Source organism: Pelodiscus sinensis, chromosome 30, assembly GCF_049634645.1.
Source record: "Pelodiscus sinensis isolate JC-2024 chromosome 30, ASM4963464v1, whole genome shotgun sequence".
NCBI lineage: Eukaryota > Metazoa > Chordata > Testudines > Trionychidae > Pelodiscus > Pelodiscus sinensis.
Genome location: NC_134740.1, coordinates 3,896,111 through 3,923,150, shown reverse-complemented (window position 1 = coordinate 3,923,150; position 27,040 = coordinate 3,896,111). Strand labels below are relative to the sequence as shown.

The 27,040-nt window shown below is 56.4% G+C and overlaps 1 protein-coding gene and 1 gene segment (V, D, J or C); both read left to right on the top strand.

The window, feature by feature from the left end:
• Positions 1–6,578: 6,578 nt before the first annotated feature.
• Positions 6,579–7,898, top strand: LOC142821112 (uncharacterized). The gene is made up of 2 exons (XM_075911914.1): positions 6,579–6,875; positions 6,976–7,898. Exons 1-2 carry the CDS (start codon positions 6,749–6,751, stop codon positions 7,896–7,898), a joined length of 1,050 nt encoding a protein of 349 aa, XP_075768029.1. The 5' UTR covers positions 6,579–6,748.
• Positions 7,899–19,620: 11,722 nt separating this feature from the next.
• LOC142821111 (immunoglobulin heavy variable 1-69D-like) lies at positions 19,621–20,701 on the top strand. The segment is given in 2 exon segments: positions 19,621–19,771; positions 20,187–20,701. Coding segments are annotated over 2 exon segments (666 nt in total).
• The last annotated feature ends 6,339 nt before the right edge of the window (positions 20,702–27,040 follow it).

Here is a 27,040-nt window from a genome sequence, read left to right as displayed (position 1 = left end):
AGAGGGAGCAGAATAACGTGACGTGATTTCACTAGAGAACCCGCATCTGCAGCCCTGCCCCCTGCTCCCAATGTCCCATCTCTAAGTGAGACAGAGAGAGAGAGAGCCGCGCTCAAAGCCTAAACTGGTCCGTTCCCCTGTGGGGATCTGTCCCTGCGGTCACAACCCTTGTTCCGACGCAGCCCAGACAACACGGAACAGTCTCGATAATACTCAGCCCCGCCAGCAGCGCCGGGCACTGGATTAAATGGCGCCTCCAGGCCCCTCCAGTCCTACGATTTTCCGCTTCTGCACTTCACCCCCCATAAAGCCTCGGATAGTCTGCGGGGCGGAAACCAGCATCTCTCCCTGCAGCTGCGGTTCCTGCCCCATTTGCCCCTCCCGGGAGAGACTCCCCCTCTGGGCCTCTCCCGGGCACATTCTAGAGGAGCCCGCGGGCCAAGGGTTTCCCGGGGATTTCACCCTCGCACATGGGAGATGTTTGAGTCTCCAGCCCTCCGCCAGCAGCGGGTCCTTCCCCAGGTAGTTCACCTCCGCTGGGTCACACCCCCAGGCAAATCTCGGGCACAGCGGGGTCTCCTGGGTCTTTGTGTAGGGCCCGGCCCTTTGCATCCTCCCATCGGCCCTCCCGCAACCCCCTCCTGGCACGTTGCGGGCGCTGACCTGAGCGCAGTGTCTCCCTGGTGTAATGGGGAGACCTGTCCCCGAAGGGACGTCGCCACGTGCTGAGCGCCCACCCCCTGGCGTCCCTTATACCTGGCCGGGGGAACCCGCATGCAAATCTCTGCTCGGCGGTTCTTGTTGAATACCAGCCCCTGGTTCTAGGAACCTCTGTCTCTGTTCAGACACAGACCTGCCCGATCCGGAGTTTCCCTCAGTGCCTGGAAGCGAGAATGGAACCTCTGCTGCTTTTCCTTTGCCTGCTCGCCGCTCCCGGCTGTGAGTGTCTGTGTGACACGTCGGGGAATTAGGGAGCCGCACACACATTCAGCGGCTAATTCCTTCCTGAATTTGTTTCCTTTTCCCAGGTGTCCTCGCTCAGGTGCAGCTGGTCCAGTCCGGCCCGGGAGCGGTGAAGCCCGGAGAGACCCTCACGCTGAGCTGCGCTGTCTCCGGATTCTCCATCACTACTCAGCATTACAGCTGGAGCTGGATTCGGCAGCCCCCGGGGAAAGGGCTGGAGTGGGTTGGGTACGTGTACCCATATAACAGCGGAGAGACAGGCTACGCTCCGTCTTTCCAAAGCCGAGTCACCATCTCTGGGGACACCGCCAAGAACCAGGTCTCGCTGCAGCTCCGCGCACTGTCAGCTGCAGACACCGCCACCTATTACTGTGCCCGCTACACAGTGACACGGAGCAACGCAGGGCCTGACACAAAAAGAGGAAGAGGCTTCTAGCTCGCACCGGGAGGCTCCAGCGATAGGTGGGTCCCTCCAGAGAAAGAGACACAGACGCATTGAATTAACTACGAACAAAACACCCGCACGCACATCGGGGGCTTTAAGAAAATCCCAGGCAAAATTTATTGACACGCCCCCCCTTCAGCTGCCACAGAAGTGTCAAGCTCACTGAAAGAACGGAGTCATTTCCTGCCTTCGAATGGCTGTCGGGCGGGGAATTGAGAGCTACAAACAATCGCTCGGGGATTGTTCCTGTGTCTGTCGCAGGAGCGTTATGGGCACTGGGAAGGTCACTCTGCCTTCAGAAGAGAGCGAAGGGCACAGACACACACGGAGCAAGTCCCATTCTCCCCAGTAGGATGCAGCGGCCCTTCACAGACACACACGGAGCAAGTCCAATTCCCCCCCAGTAGGGGGCAGCGGCCCTTCACAGACACACACGGAGCAAGGCCCATTCTCCCCAGTAGGGGGCAGCGGCCCTTCACAGACACATACAGAGCAAGTCCAATTCCCCCCAGTAGGGGGCAGCGGCCCTTCACAGACACACACAGAGCAAGGCCCATTCTCTCCAATAGGGGGTAGCGGCCCTTCACAGACTCACACAGAGCATCTCCCATACTCCCCAGTAGGGGACAGCGGCCCTTCACAGACACACTCAGAGCAAATCCCATTTTTTCTGGTAACTGGAGCACGTGCCCCTCCCCCAGCAGGCCCAGCCGGCTTTGTTCTCCCAGCGCCACAAGTCGCCCCGCCCGCCCTGACCAGCTCTCTGCCCTGCACTGAGGCTGCTTCTCACTCTCCGGGGCCGGGAAACCGCCTCTGGCTCCCCGCAGCTGCGGCTCCCTCCCCACCAGACCCTCCCGGGAGAGTCTCGATTCTCCAGACAGCGCCCCCTGGTGTCTGTATTTCCCAGCCGGGCACAGAGCACTGGGCTGGATTAAAAAACCCAGCGAGGGCACGGAGCGATCCTCGGAACATCGATTCCCATTAAAGTGTTGCATCCCACGTGAAGTGACTCTGGGCCACAGGCTGAGACACGCAGAGGGTGTGTTACTCCGAAGCCGACCAGACATCGCTCCGTCCCTTCATATCTCCCGGGGAACCCGCATGCAAACCCCTGCCCCAGGGCTACCTGTTTAAATACAGACCCCTGGTTCTAGGAGACGCAGTCTCTGCCCAGACACAGACCTGCCCGGCCCTGCCCGCGGGGGAGTTTCCCTCAGTGCCTGAGAACGAAAATGGAACCTCTGCTGCTTTTCCTTGCCCTGCTCGCCCCCCCGAAGCCCTGTGTCCCAGCTATCCACAGTCCAGCTCTTCCCCCCAGCGGCCCTGTGCCCACCTTGGTTTTTTCCACTTCCCCACACACCCTCAGACAGCTCTGCCCCATAGCGGTGTGAGCCCCCCTCCTTTCCCTCAGTCATCCCTGCTAATCTCTGTCCCCCACTCCGCTCATTGCCCAGTTCCTTCCCCTCGGGCCCAGCTCCCCGCAGTCCCATGCCTGGCCCAGAACTCGGCCCCCTCCTCCTCTTCCCATCCGGCTTCCCTCATCCCCCTCACTCCCATGGTTACAATGGTGCAGCAAGCTCTGCTGAAGCCTTGGCCTCCTCCCCGCATCTCATTTCTGTGATCACAGCCTCATTGGACACATGGCCCAGCTGAGTGTTCTGTTTATACCGGGTTGCCTCCCCATGGCGAAGGCTGTTTGATACACAGAGGTCTAAAATCAGCCTTCCTGACACTGAAGTTAGGGCTCTTTCCCTACCTGGAAACCTGTGGAACTCCTCGCCAGTGGATGTTGTGAAATCCAACACTATATCAGAGTTAAAAAAGAGAACATGTGGTTGTTGGCTAGGATGGGCAGAGGTGGTGTCCCATGCTGGGAATGGGCGACAGAGGAGGGATCACTTGAGGAGTCCCTTGTGACGTAGTGGGGGGTACTTGCTGGGCTGTGGTGACCCCTGCTGTCTGGAGCAAGACCCAGCAGGGAAAACCTCACTATGCAAAGGTAATGCCAAACCTGTTGAACTAGACACCCCCCATGGAGAGGAACAAAGGAAGGTGGATGCTGCCCTGGCTGGGGGGCAGGGAAGAAGGAGCTGGGGAGGGGGGCTGGGACTCCCCTATCTCAAGGGGGGCACTGAGGCCTCTTAGCCCCAGTTCCTGTAACCAGATTACATCTGTGCTGCGCTGTGCTGGAGGAACAATAAACCACCCTCAATTCCACTGGCTGGTGAAGTCTGTTTGTGCCATTTCGGGGTGCAGGAGACGGGGGACCCCCAACGCACCGTCACATTCCTGTTCTGTTCCTTCCCTCTGGGACACTTGGCATTGGCCACTGTCAGAAGACTTTTAGTCTTTTACTGTCTGGCGATTCTTACAGTCCTGTAAAATCAAGGAGTAGTCCTGGAGCACCCCCGAGACTCACACACATGCAGAGAATCTTGCGTTTACGTGGGTAAGACCCACCGCACCAGATGAGTTGTTTGCAAAGTCACAGACTGACAAAGCCACAGGTTGCCCCTCCGAGACTTCTGTCCTGCGTCCAGGCATTCTCAGGTGCAGCCCGTTTCTATTGACAGTGCCTGGGCAGTGCTTGGATTTGGCGCCATTATTTGCCCGGCTCATTTTGTGGCAGCCCCTGCTCCAAGGCACAGACAACACTGACTGCACTGGCGTTTGGAACCTCCCATAAGACAGATAAGAGCAGGGGTGGGCAATGACTCAGCAGCAGCTCATCAGGGTTAAATCCTGATGGGCCGCTGCCGTTCTATTTACCTGAACCTCCGCAGGCGATCCTTGGCCAGTGGGAGCTGTGGTCCCCTGTACCTGTGAGTTGGGTCTATTTAGCCTGCAGAAGAGAAGAGTGAGGGGGGATTTGAGAGCAGCCTTCAACTTCCTGAAGGGAGGTTCCAAAGAGGATGGAGAGAGGCTGTTCTCAGTAGTGACAGATGGCAGAACAAGGAGCAATGGTCTCAAGTTGTGGTGGGAGAGGTCCGGGTTGGATATTAGGAAAAACTATTTCACTAGGAGGGTGGGGAAGCGCTGGAATGGGTTACCTAGGGAAGTAGTGGAGTCTCCATCCCTAGCGGTGGGCTTGACAAAGCCCTGGCTGGGTTGATTTAGTTGGGATTGGTCCTGACTAGGGCAGGGGGCTGGACTTGATGACCTTCTGAGGTCTCTTCCAGCTCTATGGTTCTATGATTCTATGAATCTCAGTCAGGCCCTGTGCTCACAGCATCCTGTCCCCTCACAAAACCATCTCCCGTCATTCCATGTGCTCTGAACAGCAAGGGAATACCTGCCCCCGAGGGCACATCGCCCTGTACTGAGCGCTCAGCCCCTGGCCTCCCTTATACCCACTTGGGAACCTGCATGAAAATCCCTGCTCGGGGCTGCAGAGTTAAAAACCAGCCCATGGTTCCAGGAGCCTCAGTCTCTGACCAGACACAGCCCTGTCCGGCCCTGCCCGCTGGGGAGTTTCCCTCAGTGCCTGGGAACAAGAATGGAACCTCTGCTGCTTTTCCTTTGCCTGCTCATCGCCCCCAGCTGTGAGTGTCTGTGGGGCAGAGGGAGAATTAGGGGGACTCACTCTCTCTCTCTGGCTAATTACTTTCTTGGTTTGTTTCTTGCAGCTGTTCTCTCTCAGGTGCGGCTGGACGAGTTCGGCCCGACAGCGGTGAAGCCGGGAGACACCCTCACCCTGAGATGCGCTGTCTACGGGGTCTCCATCACTGACAGAAGCTACGCCTGGGACTGGCTCCGGCAGCCTCTCGGCAAAGGGCTGGAGTGGAGGGGAAATATTTATTCGAACGGCGAGAGCACGAGCTACGCTCCGCCTTTCCAGGGCCGGGTCACCATCTCTGCAGACACCGACAAGAACCAGTTCTCGCTGCAGCTCCGCTCGCTGAAAGCTTCACACAGCGGCACCTATTACTGCGCCAGACCCACAGTGACACAGAACGCAGCATTGAACAGCACAAGAAGGGGAAGAGGTACTCAGAGGCCTTGGAAAACCAGAGCAGCTGGACACTGGATCTATTTATGGGAGCAGGCGGGGAATTGAATCCAGTTTTGTCCCTGTGCCTTACAGAACACGAGCCATTGTCCGCAGCTGGGACAGGACACACACGCGCGCGCGCGCGCGCGCACGCACACACACACACACACACACACACACACACACACAAATTCTTTAGACTCGGCCAAAGTGACCCCAATACGAAAAAAAAGCTAAACTAAAGAGACTTCGGGCCATTTCTCTGTAGCACGTGCCCTGTGTGGGACACACTCTCCCTAGTGCCCCACAATGGGGTGTCCCAAAAATCTGTGTGAACTCAAATTCAGTCTCAACGTGGGTCTGCCCCCTCCGACCTGCCACGGGGGTTGTGTCAAACCGACATAAAAGAAGGAAACGGGCAGCTGTGGGCAGAGGCCCTGGGCAGAGAGAGCGAGGAAAAGCCCACACGAGTTGGAAGGCTGCGGTCTCGGGATGCGGAGGTGAGCACAGACACGTAGGGGAACACTCGCTGCACCTCCAGTAGGGGGCGGCGCAGGGAGAGGAGCGAGCACGTGACACAAGGTCGCAGTAACCTGAGCCCTCCCCATTCATCAGGGCCCGTCACTGACAAGCACAAGCCCAGCCTACAGATCTGTGTGGGCATGAGCAATTATCACCTCCTGGGGTTGGTCAGGCGGTACCTGGGAACACTCCGTGCTGGCGCGTTGCCCAGCGATCCCTGCGCTGCAGGGGCTCGGGTCAGGCGGTCCCAGATTTGCCGTCGGGGCTAAATAGCCATGAGGTGATTAACTTGCCACTTATACAAACCACAAGCTGCTGCTCCCCCTGCCTGTTAACTCTGGGATCCCCCGAGCGCAGTCAAAGCTCTTCATGGCACGAACCCCAAAGCTGCACCGTCCCTTCCGGTCTCCGTTCCCTCCTGCCTCACGGCAGCTGTTTATCTGTATCCCCTGCCCAATGCCCGGGGTCTCTCCACCACTTTCCCTATTGGCTCTGTCCGCGGGGCAAGATATTAATTAATTACTGTTACAGAAAGGCATCACCTTCCCCTTTAATCGTTCCCATGGCAGCTCATTTCCACCGGCTGTGTCTGTGCTCTGGTTTAATCTGTGCCATCTCTATTCTCAGGAGCCGGAGCTGGAGGGCACCAGACCCTGCTAAACCCTGTGTCCTAAGGCCCATGACACTCAGGGGAAAGGCTTTTCCTACAGCCCTGTGACCGCCCCATCCCAGTCCGGACGCGATGACGAGTTGCAGGTGGCTCCGCCAGACAGCGCTTCCCTCTTAGACGTCTCTTTGTCATCTTATATCCGCTGGGTGCAACCCGCATGCAAATCCCGGCCCAGGCCTTGCTACTTAAATACTACCCCCCCGGATATAGGAGCCTCAGTCTCTGCCCAGACACGAGAATGGAACCTCTGCTACTTTTCCTTGCCTTGCTCGCCGCCCCCATCTGTGAGTGTGGATGAGACGGAGGCAGGGGCAGAAATCAGAGACAGATCCGTAGGCGGGTTCTGTGGCTAATTCTTTTTCTCCTTTGTTTCCCTTTTCTCAGGTGTTCGCTCCCAGGTGCAGCTGGTCCAGTCGGGCCCAGGGACAGTGAAGCCCGGAGAGACCCTCACCCTGAGCTGCGCAGTCTCGGGTGTGTCCATCAGTGACAGCAGCTATGCTTGGAACTGGGTCCGGCAGCCCCCTGGGAAAGGGCTGGAATGGATCGGGTACGTTTACCCATACAACGGGGGCACAAGCTACTCCCCGTCTCTCCAAAGCCGAGTCACGATCTCTGGGGACACCGCCAAGAACCAGTTCTCGCTGCAGCTCCGCTCGCTGACAGCTGCAGACACCGCCACCTATTACTGCGCCAGACACACAGTGACACAGCGCGCAGCGGGCCCGGCACAAAAAGGGGAAGCGGTTTCTAAGCAGCCTGGCGAGGCCAGACGAGCAGAGCGAGCGGGGCCGCTCAGAGATAATCAGGACACACGCGGGGATGGATGCGAACAGCCCACACGCTCCTGTCGGGCAGTGACCGGGGCGGGGCGATTGTCTGTCGGACCAGAACACAGAGCGCGGGGACAGTCTGAGTCCCGGGTCTTTCTTCTCTCGGGATATCAGGGGTCTGGGAAGCACCATCCCCGCCCCCCGCTACTCAAGAAAAGCCAGGCCCGGACAGAGCGGACCTGGGCCCGGCACGTGACTGCCACACGGGTCATTGGCCCGGACAGGCTGCGAACGCGCGGCGCTGGGACGAGTCGCTGTTGCTCCTTCCCAGATGAGCCTGGGCCGGGGATGAGCCTGGCCCGCTTCAGCAGCTCCCCCAGCCCCTGCCAGCCTTTTGCTCGCACTGCCCTCGCCCGCCCGCTTGGTCCCTCGGTGTCCAGGAGCTTCCCGCTGAGGGGATCCCTGGACCCAGGGCCGGCTCTAGGTTTTTTGTCGCCCCAGGCAAAAAAAATTGTGGCTGCCCCCTCCCCCTTTTAGTTGCTTTTACACATATTTGCACTTTGCAATTTTGCTTGTTTGTTTTTGACTGTTTAAAATAAAAAAATGAAAACAGAAAATGTGTAGTTGGGGAAATAAAGCCACTTCCTACTAGTGTCCTCATTTCATTTTAACAACATCACAATTACAAACTATTTGGGTTCAACTCAGGGCCGGCTCTAGGTTTTTTGCCGCCTGAAGCAATAAAATGTTTGGTCGCCCTTTGGCCCGCTGCTGGACAGGCACTGGGGAGGTAAGCGCCCCTTTCACCTTGCGACCTTGTGGCTCTTTGACTCCCACTGCGCCCTCCGGCCAAACCCAGCCTACGTCCTGTCTCCCCTCCACACACATCCGCGTCCACGCACTTCCCGAACCCCGCCCCATTCACCAAACCCGGTTTCTACCTTCTCTCCCCTCCCAGGCAAACCCGACCCCCTCAGTTACCGGACCCAGTCCGCCCCCCTTCTCTCCCCCACCTAATCCACCCTGCGCCCTCTCTTCCCTCCCAGCCAAACCCGATCCCCCTCTCTCCCGACCGGACCCAGTCTGCTTCCCTCTCCCACCTCCCTCCACTGACCGAACTCTGTCTCCTTTCTCTCTCCCCGCCAAACCCTCGGGTCTCCTCCCCACAACACGTGCGGAAACATCCGAGCGCCCTGGGGGAGGGGTGAAAGTGGCCCGGGTCCCACGACGTCCCTTTCTCTGTAGTTGTAAACACCATTCCCCGGTGTGAAGCGGGGCACCGCGGGCTCCCTTCCACTGCAAGAGGAGAGAGAGGAGCCACCAGGCCAGGGCTCGCCAGCAGCCGCCGCGAGGGACTCTGCGGCCAGCGGCTCCTGGGGACGCTGCTGAAGAGTTGAGGGCCCGGCGCGGTAGGGCAGCTGACTGGCTGCCCCGGGCAAACACCTGGGAGCAGGAGAGAGGCAGAGCGCTGGGTGGGGCGCTGGCTGCGCGCCAGGGTCCAAGCTCCGCGCCGAGCAGAAGGAGGGTCTCCCGAGCTCTCCCGGCGCTGATTAGACAAGAGGCCGAAGGAAGGGAAGTAGGTGGCGGAGGTGGGGGTGTGACGACGCGTGGGGGTCCCCCGCCTCCTGCACCCCCGTAATGGCACTAACAGACTCCACCAGCCAGTTGAATAGAGGGAGTTTATTGCTTCTCCAGGACACAGCACAGCACAGATGTAATCTGGTTACAGGAACTGGGGCTAGGAGGCCACAGCGCCCCCCCCTCCCCCGCCAGATGGGGGGTGGCTGGGCCCTACAATCCCAGCCACCTCCCTAGCTCCTTCTCCCTTGCTTCCCAGACAGAGACTAAAACTCTCTTCCAGCCCTGCCCCCAGCCAGGGGCGGCATTCAACCTTCCTTTGTTTCTCTCCCTGGGGGGTAGCTGGTCGGACAGGTTGAGAGACCCTTGCCTAGTGACTCATCATTTGCCCTACTGGGCCCACAGCAGCCAGTAGGGGTCACCCACAGCCCCAGCATAGCAACTGGCAAGGTACCCCCCACTGTGTCACAGGGGGTGAAATCAACAACAACAAAGAAAGCGGGGAGGCTGCAGGCGGCTGGGACCGTGGAGGGCAGCAGGAACCGGTGGAAGCCTGGCTGGACGATCACTGGACTTCACCCTCTCTTATTTTCTTTGGGAAGCCTCCCCTCCCTTCCTACAGATGATCCCCAGGAGCTGCTTCCCCTTGACACTCCCCTCCCCACAACATTTCCCCTCCCAACAGCTGTCAAAAATGCAAGGTCATCCCCGTCCCCTGGCGTGCCCCCGGACATGCGGCCCCGCCCCCGGGGCCCCCAGCACGTGAGTGGCCCCACCCCCAGGCGTCCAGGAGCCTCTAAAGGTTGGGGACCACTGGGCTGAACAAAGGACCAGCGTTGGGGGAAGAGTCAGTTTTTGACTGGGAAAACATGAAGGGAACAGACTAAGCAGAGTGCTGGGAGTTTAGGCACCCAGGCACCCCACCCCAGGGGGTCTACTGCTGCCTGGCCCTCCCTCCTTATGCCCACATGTAACGTAGTGGGGGGTACCTTGCTGGTTGCTATGTTGGGCAGTGGGTTGTGGGTGACCTGCACTGGCTGCTGTCTGCAGCACAGCCCATCAGGGCAGGGGATGAGTCATTATGCAAAGGGGGCTTCAAACCTGTCTGACCAGTTATCTCACAGGGAGCGGAACAATGAGAAAAAGGGAAGTGGAGCCCTGGCTGGAAGTGAGTTAGTTTGGTTTCTGGCTGGTATCATGGAGGAAGGAGCTGTGATGATGCGTCGGGATTTTCTCGTCTCCTGCACCCCCGAAATGGCATGAACAGACTCCACCAGCCAGTAGAATGGAGGTTGTTTATTGGTCCTCTAGCATAGCATAGCACAGCACAGATGTAATCTGGTTACAGGAACTGGGGCTAAGAGGCCCCAGTGCCCCCCTTGAGATAGGGGAGTCCCAGCCCCCCTACCCAGCTCCTTCTCCCCTGCTTTCCAGACAGGAACTAACTAACTCTCCTCCAGCCCTGCCCCCCAGCCAGTGCAGCATCCACCTTCCTTTGTTTCTCTCCATGGGGGGTGGCTGGTCAGCCCGGTTTGGAGCCCCCTTTGCATAATGACCAGACAGCAGAAGTTGCCACAGGCCTGGCAAGGCACCCCCACTACGTCACAGCATCCTAGGCAACGGGCTGGGATTTAGGGGCCCAGACTCCCCCATCTTAATGGGGGCTGGGGCTTCCTAGGCCTGCCCTGTAACTAGATTACATCTGTGCTGTGCTGTATCCTGGAGAAGCAACAAACCCTCTCTATTCTACTGGCTGGCGGAGTCTCAAAGTGTTACAGACGGGTACAGGATCTGGGGGATCCCCAACACGCCATCACAGCACCTCAACCCTGTGCCTCCTCCTGATGAAAGTCACTGAAGAGGAGCAAGAGAGGGAAGATGGAGTGAGCATGCGGCAGGGAGGTGAAGAAGGTAAGGTTCTGCCATGGGGCTCAATCGGGCCCCAGCGTAGATTTTATCCAGGGGCTCTACCCCCGCGACACACTGGGGTCGGTGGGGCACTGGTTGATAGCTCTGCAAAGGGGGGCCCTGCAAAAACGCGCAGGCTGGGCGAACCTGACTCCCCCCTCTCGACTCTACTGCGAGTAAGAAAACGCTCCAGACTTTGTGTCTTTCATAACGCAGGAGATATGCAAATGAGAGCGAGAGTTCCCTGTTTAAATCTGTCCCTCCCTTTGCCCAGGCTGCACCCAGGCAATCTGCAGCCCCTGGGTCTGGGCAGTGACTAGCCAGTTCCCGGAGAACTTTCCCCGCCAGCACCAGGGACAATGAGGCTTTGGCTCCATCTCCTTTTCCTTGCAGCGGCCGTGGCAGGTATTTTCTCCCCTTTCCTGTTCTGGAGAGGCCGGGGGACATTGCAGGGCAGCAGCTGACACAAGAGTCATTTGTAACCGGTCTCTGTTCCCAGGTGCCCGGTCCCAGGTGCAGCTGGTGGAGTCCGGAGGGGATGTGAAGAAGCCCGGAGACTCTCTGCGCCTCTCCTGCAAAGCCTCCGGCTTCAATTTCAGCGACTACGGGATGCACTGGCTCCGGCAGGCTCCCGGGAAGGGGCTGGAGTGGGTGGCTCGGGTCAGTAAACCAAGCGGATCCAAGCAGGATTATTCCCCGGCTGTTCAAGGCCGATTCACCGTCTCCCGAGACAACTCTGTGAATTCGGCTTATCTGCAAATGACCGGCCTGAAGCCCGAGGACACCGCCCGCTATTACTGCAGCAGACGCCAGACGCACAGTGACACTGAACCTAGAAGTGCTGATGCCAGAACCAAGGCTGCACCGTCCCCCGTGCGCCGCTTGGGGGCAGCAGTGACCATGCAGCTCTGGGCACTGGCGAGAGAAAATGCTCCGTGTCAATCAAAACTCCGCCCTGGGCTTTTAACCCGCAATTCCCTGGCAACTTCATCGCGGGCTGGACACCGCAGAGACGGCTCCGTTCCCCAGCGAACCGCAGCGTGGGAGTCACCAGGGTGGATTCTTTCTCTCTCACCGCAGAGCAATGACAAACTCCGAGGTGGGGAGGCTTATACCTGGCTGGGAACAGGGCCGGCTCTAGGCACCAGCAAATCAAGCAGGCGCTTGGGGCAGCACATTTCCAGGGGCAGCATTTCCAGTTAAGCAGCCGCCCCCGGCAATGCCCGGCCCCGCCCCGCCGATTTTCCTGGGACTGAATTTCCAACTTTTCCCCATCAACGCGTCCATGTAAAACTCCATATTTTGGTGCTTTAGAGGCATCCCAATGGGCTGACAGAGAAAAGTTTGTTGGTTTTGTTGCCTCGGGCATAATCAAGGATCCGGAGTCGCTTTTGCCCGTCCAGCTGGATGACTTCGGGGTTGGGGGCGGAGGAGCCCACGTGCGCCGACTTGAAGGAGTCCAGCTTCTGCACGGGCCACAGGGCTCTCAGGGACTCCAGGGGGAACATGCGGTTGGAGTCGCACACGCAGACCGGGGGTCGTCAGGGGGTGGCTCCTGGCCGGGGCTGTCTGCCTCCGCCGCCCTGCCCATCAGCAGCACCTTCCTCCGGGTGCACAGAGAATCCAGGAGCCAGAGCATCAGCGCGGGGAGCAGGAATCTAGGCAGCAGGAAGAAGCAGGCAGCGGCCTGGGTGAGCAGCTGCAAGGCGCGAACCCCGAGGGAGTGGAGCATCGTGAGGGATGCTGGGCTCCGGCTCTCGCCCCTCCCACACACGCCCGCCTGCCGGGCTCCTTGCAGCTCAGCTGAGCTCCCGCTTCCCTTTAGGCCCATTTTATTGTCAGGGATTTCAATGAAAAGTGACTCAAGCTCCGGCCGGACCCGTCCCCTTGGCACTGGAGCCTGGGGGTTACCTGCCCCTCTGCGACAGTGAGCTAACAATGCACAGCGAGGCTGGAGGCTGGAGCCCCGCTTCGAGCTGCAAGGGACGCGCCACGGCGCAGGGGGCCAGGACGCAACCGGGCTCCAGGGGCAGAGAGCAGGCCCCACATCCGGCCCGGGACAAGGCAGGGCAGCAGGGGAGGGGACGCAGCGCACGTGTGGGGGCAGCTGGAGTGGTTGCCAGAGGCGCTGCCGGGAGACACGACCTCGCTGCCCGGAGGCAGGGCCAGTAGCTCCCGGCCACTGAGCGCGGGTGTTAAAGCGTTTTCTCTACCCTGTCCCCTCCCCATTTCGGGACCCAGAAGCTGCAGCCGGGCCTCCCAGCGGAGACGCGGGGCAATGGCCGCCCCTTTGCAGGTCAGGGGATGACACACGGGGCTCTGCCTTGTCCGAGCTAGAGGCCTGGCCCTGGAAGGGGCCGTCGCCGGCAGGCGCGTTTGGTTCCAGGGCGTTTAGCTCTTGCTTCGTCTTCGCTGAGCCGCGAACCGGCGCCTTGGCTGGGGAGCGATTGCAAACGGCCTTGCTGGGCTGCAGCCGCCGGGGGGTCTGTCCCGGGGAAAGGGCCCGGGGCGCTGCCAGGTTAGTGACCGCTGCTGCCTCTCGCTCCCAGACCTGCTGACAGCGTGAAATCAGCGAGAGGGGAGCGAGACAGGGAACCGATTCCTCGCCCCTAGGGGTCGCTGTTGTCCGAAGGCGGAAAGGTCCCCGCTCTGCTGCGGGGCGAAGGGAGCGACCTTCCCTCCCTCTTCTCGGAGCCGAGGCCGCCTCTCCGATTGGAACCTCACAGAACCCCCGTCGGCTCCTCAGTCCGCCGCAGGGAGCAGGAGCCTCGAGTTCACCTGGACCAAGTGTCGGTTCACACTGACAAGCAGGGGCCAGACTGGAGGTGAACTTGTGACCTGTTTGCTCTTCATTCTGCCCACTCAGATCCCTGGGGGAATGTCCAGTCTTTGAACATCGCCCTCATTTCGGGCTGCAACTGAGATCAGGACCCTGCTGTACTAACCATGGTGCAAGTATACACGTAGAGCTAACACTTTGCCTCCCCCCGCCCACCATCCAAATCCTCTAAGGTAATATAACACCATAATAATGGCTATACTGGGTCAAATCAAATGTCCATCTAGCCCAGTATCCTGTCTTCTGACGGGACAATCCCAGGTGCTCCAGAGGGAATAGATAGAACAGCTAATCATGAAGTGAACGGCCTGTCACCCATTCCCGGCTTCTGACAAACAAGAGGCTAGTGGCACCATTCCTATCCAAGATCCATAGCCATTGATGGACCTTTCCTTTATGAACTTATCTAACTCTATTTTGAACACTGTTAAAGTCCTAGTCTTCACAACATCCTCTGGCTAGTAGTTCCACCAGCTGACTGTGCATTGAGGGAAGTAATACCTTGTTGATTTTAAACCTGCTACCTATTCATTTTATTTGGCGACCCCTAGCTCTTGTGTTGTGGGAACAAGTAAATAACTTTTCTTTATTTACTTTCTCCACACCAGTCTTGATTTTATAGACCTCGATCATTTCCCCCTCTTAGTTGTTCTTTGTTGATGATGAAAAGTCCCAGTCTTATTAATCTTTCCTCATATTGCAGCCATTCCATACCACTGATGATTTTTGTTAATTCCTAACTGCCACTGAAATGGGTCTGAGCCCCCTTCATGAAGAAAGATTTGATCAGTTACACGGTCTTTGTGAAACTTTTGAATTTTTATAGGATATTGGAAATACTAAACTTCAGTTTTCTAAAGAAGATCTCATGAAGCACTTCCAGGACCTATATTTAGCGATCAGTACTGACAACGCTGCTGACATTAATGGAGCAGAATTGTATTATAATTTAATAGCTTTATCTGAGCTAATAAGTTCTAAAACTTCTCCTCTAAAAGTATTAGAATTTATAGCAAGAAATGATTTTTTTCACTCCAAACACTGCTATAGCATTCCACATTTTTTTAACATTACCAGTATCAGTGGCTTCTGGTGAGCGCAGTTTCTCAAAACTGAAATTAATAAGAAATTATTTCAGATCCACCATGTCTCAAAATTGTTTGTCAGAACTCACATTAATTTCAATTGAAAGTACTATTGCAAAAAAATTAGATTTTACTGAATTATTAAAAGGCTATGCAAGTATAAAAACCAGAAAAATTCAGTTCACATAAATTCTTTTAATTTAGGAGAAACTGGGCACACCAGAATACACTATGGCTACGTCAACACTGGCATGATTTTCCTAAAATGCTTTTAATGGAAAAGTTTTCCGTTAAAAGCATTTTTGGAAAAATCGCATCTAGATTGGCAGGATGCTTTTTTTGTGGAAAAGCGTCCATGGCCAATCTAGACGCGGGTTTCTGAAAAAAAGCCACGATCATCATTTTCGTGATTGGGGCTTTTTTGCGGAAAACAGTACTATGCTGTCTACACTGGGCCTTTTACGCAAAAGTCTTTCGGAAAAAGACTTTTGCCTGAACGGGAGCAGCATAGTATTTCCAGAAAAGCACTGATGATTTTACATGAGATCGTCAGTGCTTTTCCGGAAATTCAAGCGACCAGTGTAGACAGCTGGCAAGTTTTTCCCCAAAATCAGATGATTTTGCAGAAAAACTTGCCAGTGTAGACACAGCCTATGGTTATGTCTAGATTTCCGTTAGAAGCTTTAAAAGTTATTCCGTTAAAAGTTTGCCATTAAAAGCATTTTCATAACAGAGCGTCTAGATTGGCACGGACGCTTTTCCGCAAAAGCACTTTTTGCCTGAACCGGAGCAGAATAGTATTTCCGCAAGAAGCACTGATTTCTTACAGTAGGAAGTCAGTGCTTTTGCATAAATTCAAGCAGCCAGTGTAGACAGCTTGCAAGTTTTTTCCGGAAAAGTGGCTGATTTTCTGTAAAAACTGGCCAGTCTAGACACAGCCTAATGGTTTTCATTACAGAAAAAAAAAACAGCAAGCAAATGGTCTGATAGCCCTTTATAGACTAACAGAACATGTAGATGGTATCATGAGCTTTCCTGGGCACAGCCCACTTCTTCAGATGACTGGAGTTACGATTAGAGGATAAGGAAACTCGAAAGAAATAGGAGAAGGGAAGGGGCGGGGGAAGAAAGATGTTCTGTCACCCACCACCCTACCTCTGTGCATAAAGTATACTTACAGTGTATAGTTGAACCCAAACAGTCTGTAATTGTGATTTTGTTAAAATTAAATGTGTACACTAGTAGGAAATTGTTTTATTTCGCTAACTACAAATGTTGTTTTCATTTTTTAACAATTTTAATCAGTCAAAAACAAACAAACAAACAAACGAAATTTCAAAGTGCAAATATGTGTAAAAGCCAACATAAAAGGGGTGGGGCTGCCGAAACCTAGAGCCGGCCCTGCACCTTGCAAGTATGGAGAATAATCGCCACTGAAAGTCAAAGGAATTTATCAGAAACTATTCAAGTTCTTCAGAAAATCCATCATGGAGACCTTATATTCCGTGTAGAAGTGCTGGTCACCCACAGAAAGCAAGGGGAGCTGCAGGTACTTAGTGCATCCGAGGACACATTTTAAAGTATTTAGGTGCAGAGTGGGGTTTTCAAAATGCAAAGAGAGGCCTTTTCCCCATTGAAATCAAGGCGTGTTGGGCCCCGTGGTGATTTTGAAGATAACCTGCAGGCACATAAGGACCTTTAGAATTGTACCTTGAATCCAATGTTTCAAAATTGACTTTGCAAAACAGAATTTTCTCCATGTTTTTTAAGTAAAAACGAATGAAGAGAGTAACTTAATGCTAGATTTAAATATATTCCCTTCTCTTTGTAAAAGAATCACTATAGTCACTCAGCGGAAAAGATAAGAAAAGAAAAGTCTGGACAGGTATAAATCAACTGAATTCAGACAATGCAATCTATCGCAACAGGAATTCCTCTACAACACTTTTCATCGTTTCTTAGGGTAGCAAAGTGCTTTGCAAAGGAAGTAATTCTAGAGATGGGAAAATTGAGGGCCAGAAGCTGTGACTTGCCCAAGGTCACCAGCAGTAGAGCGAACACGGCTGCAAGTCATTGGAGTGTCAGTCCAGTGGCTTTCTCCACTAGACCATACTGCCTCCTTTGTGGCTTGTATAGTCCATCCTCGGGTTTCTGGACAAGGCCTTCGTTAATTCAGGCTGAGCCTCCTGGACAGTACATCTCCGCAAAACTCTGCTGTGTGGTGTAGTCATTCCCCGGGGGAGATCCCCGGACACAGAAACAGCTCTCTGCCTTCTCAAATATTCCCCGGTGAAACCGGCATGCAAATCGCTGCCGTGGAAGGGGGGTTCCAGCCTGTTTAAATACAAAGCTCTGGTTCTCTGCCAGAAGGCGATAGCTGACAGCGCCGCCCCGACACACCATGGGGTCTCGGCTGCTTTTCTGTTTGCTCTTATGTGCCGTGACATGTGAGTATTTCTGCGGACCGCAGGGAGCGTTCACACCCTAAGTTGAGGAGTAAAAGAGGGGTAAGAATAATAAGATCCGTCACCATCTTCACTCTTCCCAGGTGTCCACTCCCAAGTCCAGCTGGTCCCGTCCGGCTCGGGAACGGTGAAGCCCGGAGAGACCCTCACCCTGAGCTGCGCCGTGTCCGGAGACTCCAGCGGGATCATCTCGAGTGGCTGTTGCTACTGGAGCTGGATCCGGCAGAGCCCCGGGAAAGGCTTGGAATGGATGGGACAGATAACTCGAGATGGAAGCACAGACTACGCCCCATCCCTCCAAAGCAGGATCGCCATCACGGTAGATTCCTCCAGGAACCAGTTCTCGCTGCAGCTCCGCTCGCTGACAGCTGCAGACACCGCCACCTATTACTGCGCCAGAGACACAGTGACACAGAGCGCAGCGGGGCCCGTACGAAAAGGGGAAGAGACATTCTCAATAGACCTTTACAGCATTTATGAAAGAGAAAGAGAGAAAAAGGAAAGAAAAGGGACAGGGAAAGGGAAAGAAAGAGTCGGTCGAAGTGTTTTGGTGCCTTAGGTGAACTTTAGCGCCCCTGCGCACTACCCATCTCGCTTCCCAGACCAATCACTTAGAGCCATTTCCACGCGCCCTTGGCTCTCAGGCAGATCGAGGGTTTCATTCCGGTTTTCAAAGCGCCCGTGTGGCCCTGAGCCAGGCAGGGCACATTGCTACCGACACCCGCCTCTCAGCCCCGGGCCTGCATTCAAATCACCGGCTGATTTTAACCCTTTCGCATCCCAGCGCCGGGCCCTGTGGAGATGCGCTTTATCCCCAGTGAACACGGCGCTACTCTCTTGTGACCTGCCTCAGAGTGAGCCCGGCGCGTGAAACCAACCTGGTTCCCTGCCTACAAGACTGTGCGTGAGCCCTCCCTGAGCTCAGTTCTTTATACCCACGATGTCTTCCAGTTCCGTCTGAGGCACCGCAAACCAGGCAAATCCAGGCCTTGTGTTTAAAGCCCAGGCGCCGAGCGACAGTTTCCAATCTACCCCCATTTCTGCAACCCCTGGGCCTAGTTCTCCTCGTTCACTCCCTTTATCATGCTGTCCGGTCGGAGATATCTCCTCTTGCTAACAGGGCTCTCCGGTGCGTTCTTGTGCCCGAGAATTACACCCGTTTGCAGTTCTGTGTGCGCCCCGGGGGCCTCCCTGGTTTGTTCGCAGGTGCCCGGTGCGATGGGGAGCTGGTGGAGTCTGGGGGAGGACTCAGAAAACCAAGCGAGTCCCTCACACTCTCCTGCAAAGCCTCTGGATTCTCTTTCTCCAGCTACTTGATGGAGTTACTTGGGTGCTCCAGGCTCCTGGGAACGGGCTGCAGCTGGCGGCCCGGACCAGGCACAACGCAGAGACAATCCACTACACAGACTTGGTGAAAGGGCGCTTCACAGTCTGCAGGGACAATCCCAGCAACCTGCTGGACCTGCAAATAACCGGTCTGGAGCCCGAGGTCTTCGCCCGCTATTACTGTGCGAGAGACTCACAGCGAGAGGAAACCCGCTCCCAGCCCTGCAAAAAGCCTCTGCCTTGCAAAGCGAAGAATGTTCCTCCGAACCGCTCTCAGTGACGTCACACCCACCCTCCCCGCAGCAGCGAGCTGCCGGAGAAGGGGGGCGGGGCACTTGGAAGAGATTTCTTGTGCCGACCAAGCCAGATGGACATTGGGCCGGTCAGTGACTGTCCCTAGACACAGCGATAAACCGAAGCAGCCTGCGAAGCAAAACCCCGCCCCTTTCTCCAGGCCCTGCAGGGACACAAGTGACCAAGTGACACGAAGCTGAAAGGATGAGGCGGGGGGATCGTTTCTGTGGTTACTGAAGGGACAGATCCGCACGGGGGCAGCAAAGTGTCACGTTCGCTTCGGAAACGTTTCTGCCCAGAGACCGAATCGGGGAATAATCACCAGGAATTATTAGCCTCAGCTCTTCAGGCCGGGATGGATCTTCAGAGTGAGGCTCTTCCCAGGCTAATCCCTTCGAATCAGCACGAGTTCGGTGCCCAGCGCCCCTGGGAAGTTCGGAGATCACCGCTCACAGGCAGATTTCCCCACTGGAGAGTGCCCGTGTTTACACATTACTGGATTCTGTGTTATGTCAGTTTGACACCCATTTGCTGTCACATTGTCATAGCCCGACACTGGGCACCTTGACATTCACCAATTGTCCTTCACTCAGACGGACGCCCCGCCGACGTCACAGTAGCTTTCGTTTTGTCCTATATCGGGGCCCAAATTCCATAGATCTGCTCTTGCCACCTCCATGGCTGCGTCCCTCCAGATTCTGAGGCCATTTATGTGTACAGGCGGGCAAAGCCGAGGTTTTGTCATACCATGTAGCCACGCCCACATGCAAATGCGGCAGGAAATGTGCCTGATAAAGAACAGCCAGGGGGCCTCGCCAACAGGCGGCGGGTTTCCTGCTTTGCAGCACAAGAGTTGGGAGAGGAGAATGACAATGATCGGTCTGGGGTTCTGTTTCCTTCTGGCGGCTGTCTCAGGTAACGGGGGTGGATGCGGGTGTCTGCTGGGCACAGCTGGGCTGGGGGAGCAAAGATGGTTTGAAGGTGAAGACGTAGGAGGTGGGTCAGGAACTCTGGATTCTAAACCCTAGCTCTGAGCACATCGCACACGTTGGAATTTTAAACCCAAATAGGGTATTTTGATGCCCAGTTTTCATTACTCTGTAGTAGGAATGCCGTACAGAGCTCTGAAAAACCTCCAGCCCAGTTATACCTCAGTTTCCCCCCTGCAAGAGGATTAACTGTACTTCCTCTGAACAGGAATATGCCGTGGACAAATTCTTTATTATTAAAAGGCAGATCAGACCCTGTGATAAGGCAGGGACCGAGACTTGGATAAGGCTGGGAAGAAGAGGAATAGAATGGAATTAACGGTATTTTTTTTTATTGACAGGTGCCAGCTCCCAGATCCAGCTGACTCAGTCTGGGGTAGAAATCAAAAAGCCTGGAGAGTCCGTGAAGCTGACATGTAAAACCTCCGGCTACACCTTTACCAGCAATTACCTTAGCTGGGTCCGGCAGGCTCCCGGGAAAGGCCTGGAGTGGGTGGGATACATTGATCCCAGAGATAGTGAAACTCGCTATGACCAAAATTTCCAGGGGCGATTCACCATCACCACGGACAACTCCATAAGTACGACCTGGCTGCAGCTGGGCAGCCTGCGAGCAGATGACACCGCCACGTATTACTGCGCTCGGCGCACAGTGACACAAACCGCAGCTACAGCCCTTCAGAAACCTCCAGTGAGAAAACCCAGGTGTCTCGCCAACACTGGAGCCTTTAGCCTCCTCCGAGAGCATTTTCCCAGGTCAACAGTCCGGGGAAATATTTCTCTAAATGTCATAGACTCCACCCCACCCCCTCAACTCACTTCGGCCTCAGGTAGAATTTTCTGGCTGCAGCGCTAAATTACTTTTCAAAATACGAATTAGGCGCCTCTGACAGCGACATAAAAGCCCTGAGCAAATCCCCTTCATACCAGACAATGGGGGAGGAGGTCTTTCAATAGCTCTTCTTGAAGTCGTTCCTCGGTGAATAAATTAATTACCCTAAAGAGGAGGGGCTGTCTGTGCCCGCATGTCACCCTCCCTTTGACAGTGGAAGATGGGGTCTCAAATCCTTGCTCCCATACTAGGTCCTGGCTGTAGCGTTTCCTCAGCAGCTCAATTCCAGGCTGAGGTGCAGGCAGACCCCTCCTTGCAGAGGCTGAGGGACCAGGCTGGCCTCCGTGCAGCTCAGCCCCGGGGGAGAGGTGGCCAGGAGAGATTCCTGCGGGGGTGTGGACTCCTGTTCCGTGAATGGCTTCCCCACAGGAAGGTGAGGGCATGGAGGGTCCAGCGGCAGCTGGTCGTCCCCCGAAAGTATCGCCTCAAGCTGCTGTATTTGGCCCACGACGTCCCCGTTGGGGGCCACCGGGGGATCCGGAGCACCCGGCTGAGGCTGCTCCAGCACTTCTATTGGCCGGGAATCTTTACAGCCGTGCAGCGGTACTGCCGGTCCTGTGACTCCTGCCAGAGGGGCGGGAAGGCCCAAGTCAGTAGGAAAGCAGCTTGGGGGGTCTCTACCCCAGATAGAGGACCCTCTGGGCTTGCTGAGAGAGTTATGGGAGGGGAAGACCTCCCTGGATGGAGCATCGGGGGTGGAAGCCGCCCTGGCTGTCCAGAGAAGGCTCACTGGGCTCATGGCCCCGGCCCGAGAGACCCTGGCCAGAGATCAAGGCCAGCGGAAGGGTGGGTGTGACCCCCAAGGACAGGCCTGTGCCAGTCACCCTGGAGTGGGGCGGCGAGTGGACAGAGGGAAGCCAGCTCATGTAGGGCCTCGCCACGGCCAGCCTGAGTCAAGGGGAGCACCCATGTCCCCAGGGCGGGTTCCCACGCAGAGGACCCGAACTTCCCTAGGTCACGAGCGGAGTGACCCTGCTCAGTTCACTCTCGGAGGGGGGAGAACTGTGACGTAGTGGGGGTACCTGGCTGGTTTCTATGCTGCTGGCTCTGGGGTAACCCCCACTGGCTGCCGTGGGTACCACGACCCAGCAAAACAGGATGAGTCACTATGCAAACCAGTAGGGCCAGACACCCCCCATGGAGAGGAACAAAGGAAGGTGGAATGCTGCCCTGGCTGGGGGGCAGGGCTGGAAGGGAGTTAGTTAGTGGCTGGCTGTCTGGGAGCATGGAGGAGACAGCCTAGGGAAAGGGTCTGGAGTTTAGGGGCCCAGTCTCCCCCATCTCAAGGGGGCCTGAGGCATCCTAGCCCAGCTCTGTGACCAGATTCCATCTATGCTGTGCTGTATCCTGGAGAGGCAATAAACTTCCTCTATTCCACCGACTGGTGCAGTCTGTTTGTGCCATTTCAGGGTGCAGGAGACGGGGGACCCCCAACGCGCCGTCACATGGGGAAAATGAAGTTCAGGGAGCCGAAGGGACCTGCCCGCTGTCACCGGGCAGGCCAGGCATAAAACCAGGAGCCTCATCTACATCTCCTGAGCCCCAGCCTGGTGCTTGGCCGTCAGGGCCGGCCCACAACATTTTGGCACATGAGGCAGGGAGCTCAAATGATACCCCCTGTTCCCCTAGCTTGGGCCAAAACTTTGAAAGGTCTCGATTTTGCCTTCTTCCTGTTCTTTGTTCCCTCCTTCCTCCAGCATCTCTGTGCCTCTAGAGCAGAGAGAATAGCAGCAGCAGATACAATTTTCTACACTCTGGGTCCTAGTGGTGCCCTCCCCCCCACAGTCTGGCACCTGAGGCTACCGCCTCAGTTTGCCTCATGGCAAGGCCAGCCCTGTTTGCCATCACGGACCAGCCGCCTCTGGAGCCGTGTGGGGCTGCAGGCCAGACTAGAGGCTCTTAGCAGAGATCTTTTGTATCTGGAACTAAAGGGAGGGTGGGAACCCAAGCGGGCATCAGACCCATAGAAAGTATTTCTGCGGGGGAAGGGGGAGTGTCCCATTTTTGTAAATGGGGACCACAACAGTGCAACCTCCCCCCCTCCCCATGGTTTCCCCAGTAAGCATGCTCCGGCTGGCTGGAGGATGGCTGAGGCTGAATCCCCCTCCAGCTCCTGTGGAGGACAAGAGGAGCAGAACGCAGGCGCTCCTGAATAACAGCAAACACTTAAGTGTAAATATTGTAAATGTTTTACCTATGGTTAGTTACTAGGGGATTTACCCACTTGGGGGTGCAAGGCAGGGGGTTCAGGGGGGGAGGGTGTTATCACGCGTTGGGGGTCCCCGTCTCCTGCACCCCGAAATGGCACAAACAGACTGCACCAGTCGGTGGAATAGAGGAAGTTTATTGCCTCTCCAGGATACAGCACAGCACAGATGGAATCTGGTCACAGAGCTGGGCAAGGATGCCTCAGGCCCCCTTGAGATGGGGAGACTGGGCCCCTAAACTCCAGCCCCTTTCCCTAGGCTGTCTCCTCCATGCTCCCAGACAGCCACTAACCAACACTCTTCCAGCCCTGCTCCCCAGCCAGGGCAGCATCCCCCCTTCCTTTGTTCCTCTCCATGGGGGGTGTCTGGCCATACTGGTTGAGAGGTCCCTTTGCATAGTGACTCATCCTGTTTTGCTGGGCCGTGGTACCAACTGCAGCCAGTGGGGGTTACCCCAGAGCCAGCAGCACAGAAACCAGCCAGGTAACCCCACTACGTCACAGAGGGCACAAGGTTTGTGGGGGGAGGGGCTGGGCCAAGGATAGGTGTGCAAGAATCAAGCAAGGGGTAGGTATGGGCGGCGGGGCCGAAGGTGGCACTGCTCCAGATGTGGCTCTTCCCTGAATCTGGTGGCCTTGCAGAGGGCTGGTACTGCACTCACAGCCCACAACAGGCAGCTCCACAACAACCCCAACCCCCTCCAGCACCAGGGAAAATGAGAATTTGGGTCGCAGCTGTTTTCCTTGCAAGAGCATTGGAAGGTATTTTTGTCCCTGATCAAATAACAGAGTCAGAAGCTCAGACAATTATCGGCTGTTGTTTTTTTACCGCTTCTTATCCCTTTATTCTCAGGTGCCCGGTGCCAGGTGCAGCTGGTGGAGTCCGGAGGGGATGTGAAGAAGCCCGGAGACTCTCTGCGCCTCTCCTGCAAAGCCTCCGGCTTCACCTTCGGCGGCTACTACATGAACTGGTTCCGGCAGGCTCCCGGGAAAGGGCTGGACTGGGTTGCTGCGACTAACGAAGCTGGATGAAGCCAGTGGTATTCCCCGGCTGTTCAAGGCCGAGTCACCATCTCCAGGGACAACCCCAACAACCTGCTGCACGTGCACATGACCGGCCTGAAGCCCGAGGACACCGCCCGCTATTACTGTGCCGCACACAGTGACACCAACCCTGCGGCTGCTCGTACACAAACCAGAGCCCGCCGTCTCCTCCTCAAGCCCTTACCCCACCGCATATCCCATACCCCCACAGCTCCACCCTCTCCTCCAGCCCCCACCCCAGCCCATACTCCCTACCCCGCCTCCATACCCCACAGCCTCACCCCTCCTCCAATTCCCACACTCTGCCCCCACCTGCAGCCCATACCCCCCATATCCCATTCCCCCAATCCCTATGCCCCTCTCCCCGCAGCTGACGGCCTTGCTGAGCATGAGCCCCAGCGACACCCCCACCGCGGTTCCAGGTTTCAGTGGGGGGGGGGGGGAGCGGGAAGGAACCTGCCTGCTTCGGTTTAGTAGCTTCCTGAGAGCACAGAATTAAAACGGGAGCAGTCAGGCTGGGAGGCAGCTAAAGCCAAGCGCCCAGTTCCATTGTGTCAACCTCTGGCCAGGGGGTCTCAGATCTAATCTCTCAGTTTCTGTCCTAAAAATACTACCGGCTTCAGTGACATATTCCGGCAGTAATGGCATTCGCCTGCCAACCACCAGCAGGAGACAACTGCTGACCAGCAGGGAGAGCCCACGAGCTGCAATTACTGGACAATTCGTCAGTCAAGACATCTTCAGGGGACTTAACTACAGGACTCTCCCGTTAAAAACGGGCGGGTGGTCACCCAGTTTACAGGACATTTATTATCAGAGGGAAAGGGGGGGATAAATTCAGGTGAATGCGGCAGGCGGTGCCAGCAGGGGGCGCTCTCAGGCAGGGTGCAGCGGCAGAACGACAGGCAGCCAGTAAGGGACCAGCAGCTTGTGTGTGATAGAAGGTGCGGGGGTGAGTCAGAGGTTTGTGTCCTCTCTCCTCATGGCACCCTAAAGAAGGTTCCTCAAGGGGGGGCGGTGCGGAAGCCCCAAATCCCGGCACCTGCTGCGGGGCTGAAATGTTGATCCCTGGCGGCCCCTTCCGTGCTGAATTCCCAGCGACCCCCAGGCTGAAATGTTGGAACCCGGTGAAACCTCCTGATTTCCCAGCACCTCTCCAGGCTGTAGCCGTAACCCGCAGTGCCCCCGGAAGTTCCAGCACCACCCCAGAATGAAGCCCTGATATGTGCTGGCCTCCTGAATCGCCAGCACAAACATGATGCTGACGGGCCAGTCCCTGCCCCCTCCCACCTCCCAAGGCATGAATGCTGCGGCCCAAGCTGGGAGTGGCAGGGCTGAATCCTGTATGCCCAGTGCACCCTGTAGGGGAGAAGCCTCCAGAGCCCATGCACAGAGTTGCGGGGCTCTCTAGCAAGCGCAGCGCAGTCCCGGGAGAGCCCCACAGCCCTTTGGCTTCCTGCCCCCGGCCAGGTCAGAGGCAGGAGCACAAGCCCCGGGAATCGCTCCCCCGTATCTAGTAAAATCTCCTGTAGTGAAAGTGCCGCGTGTTTATCAGCAGGTGGCGCTGTTGCTCCAAAGGGACGGACTAGCCCAGAGACGAACCCTCTGCCTGCACATAGATCGATGCGCACCCAAATGGGCCATTGGCTCCCATAACACCTGGCACCAGCCCGTCTCTCAATTCCGATGTAAGGAAACACAGTCACTGCCGGCTTCATTCCCGCTGGGCGCCGAAAGTGTCAGGAGGGTCAGAGCGGCCTGTGCCCGGCGCTGCACAGACACCCGAGCTGGGCCAGTCTGACTCCTGCACCCGGCGCCCCAGAGAGAGTCAACCTCATCACTGGCGGGAGCAAGGCGGGGCTCTTATAAGCAGCGCGTTATGCAAATGAGGGAGTCAGCGTCCTGTTTAAATCTGCCCCTCGCTCTGCCCAGGCTGCACCCGCAGGGACAATCCGCAGCCCCGGAGAACTTTCCCCGCCAGCGCCGGGAAACATGAAATTTTTGCTCCTTCTGTGTTTCGCTGTAGCGGCTTGGGAAGGTATCTTCTTCCTCTGACTAACGGCGGAGGAGAGTTAAATTCTCCTTGCGTGGAGACCAATATTAATATCTTGTCTGTGTTCCCAGGTGCCCGCTCCCAGATCACCTTGGTGGAGTCCGGAGGGGATGTGAAGAAGCCCGGAGACTCTCTGCGCCTCTCCTGCAAAGCCTCCGGATTCACCTTTACCAGCTACTACATGGGCTGGGTCCGACAGGCTCCCGGGAAGGGGCTGGAATGGCTCGCCTGGATTCACGGGTCGAGCATACTGTACAGCGACTCGGTCAAAGGGCGATTCACCGTGTCCAGAGATGACCCCAACAATCTGCTGCACCTGCAAATGACCGGCCTGAAGCCCGAGGACACCGCCCGCTATTACTGTGTGAGAGACACAGCGAGGGGAATCCCGACAGGCTGATACAAAAACTCCAGCGGCAGAATCGCTCCCCTACGCCGCGCGGGGGCAGCACTTCCACAGGGAATCCCGCGCCAAGCGCAGCAACAACCTCATCGGGTTCCAGCTCCCCGTGTCTGTGTGTGATCAGGTCTGAACTAGCAACTGCTAGGCGCGCAGATCTCTGCTGTTTCCCAGAGGGTCACAGGAATACACGGGCAGAGAAGAGCAAAGGCCGCTACAAGGGTGTGACTGCGCGTTGAGGTTTTCCTGTCTCCTACTCCCCCGAAATGGCACGAACAGACTCCACCAGCCAGTAGAATAGAGATAGTTTATTGCTTCTCCAGGATACAGCACAGCACAGATGTAATCTGGATACAGGGCAGGCCTAGGATGCCAGACTCCCCCCTTGACTTAGGGGAGACTGGGCCCCTAAATTCCAGTCCCTGTCCCTAGCTCCTTCTCCCCTGATTCCCAGACCGAAACTAAAGACCATCCCTTCCAGCCCTGCCTCCCAGCCAGGGGCGGCATTCCACCTTCCTTTGTTTCTCTCCCTGGGGGTTGCTGGTCAGACAGGCTGAGACACCCTCTTTGCATAATGACTCATCCCCTGCTCTGCTGGGG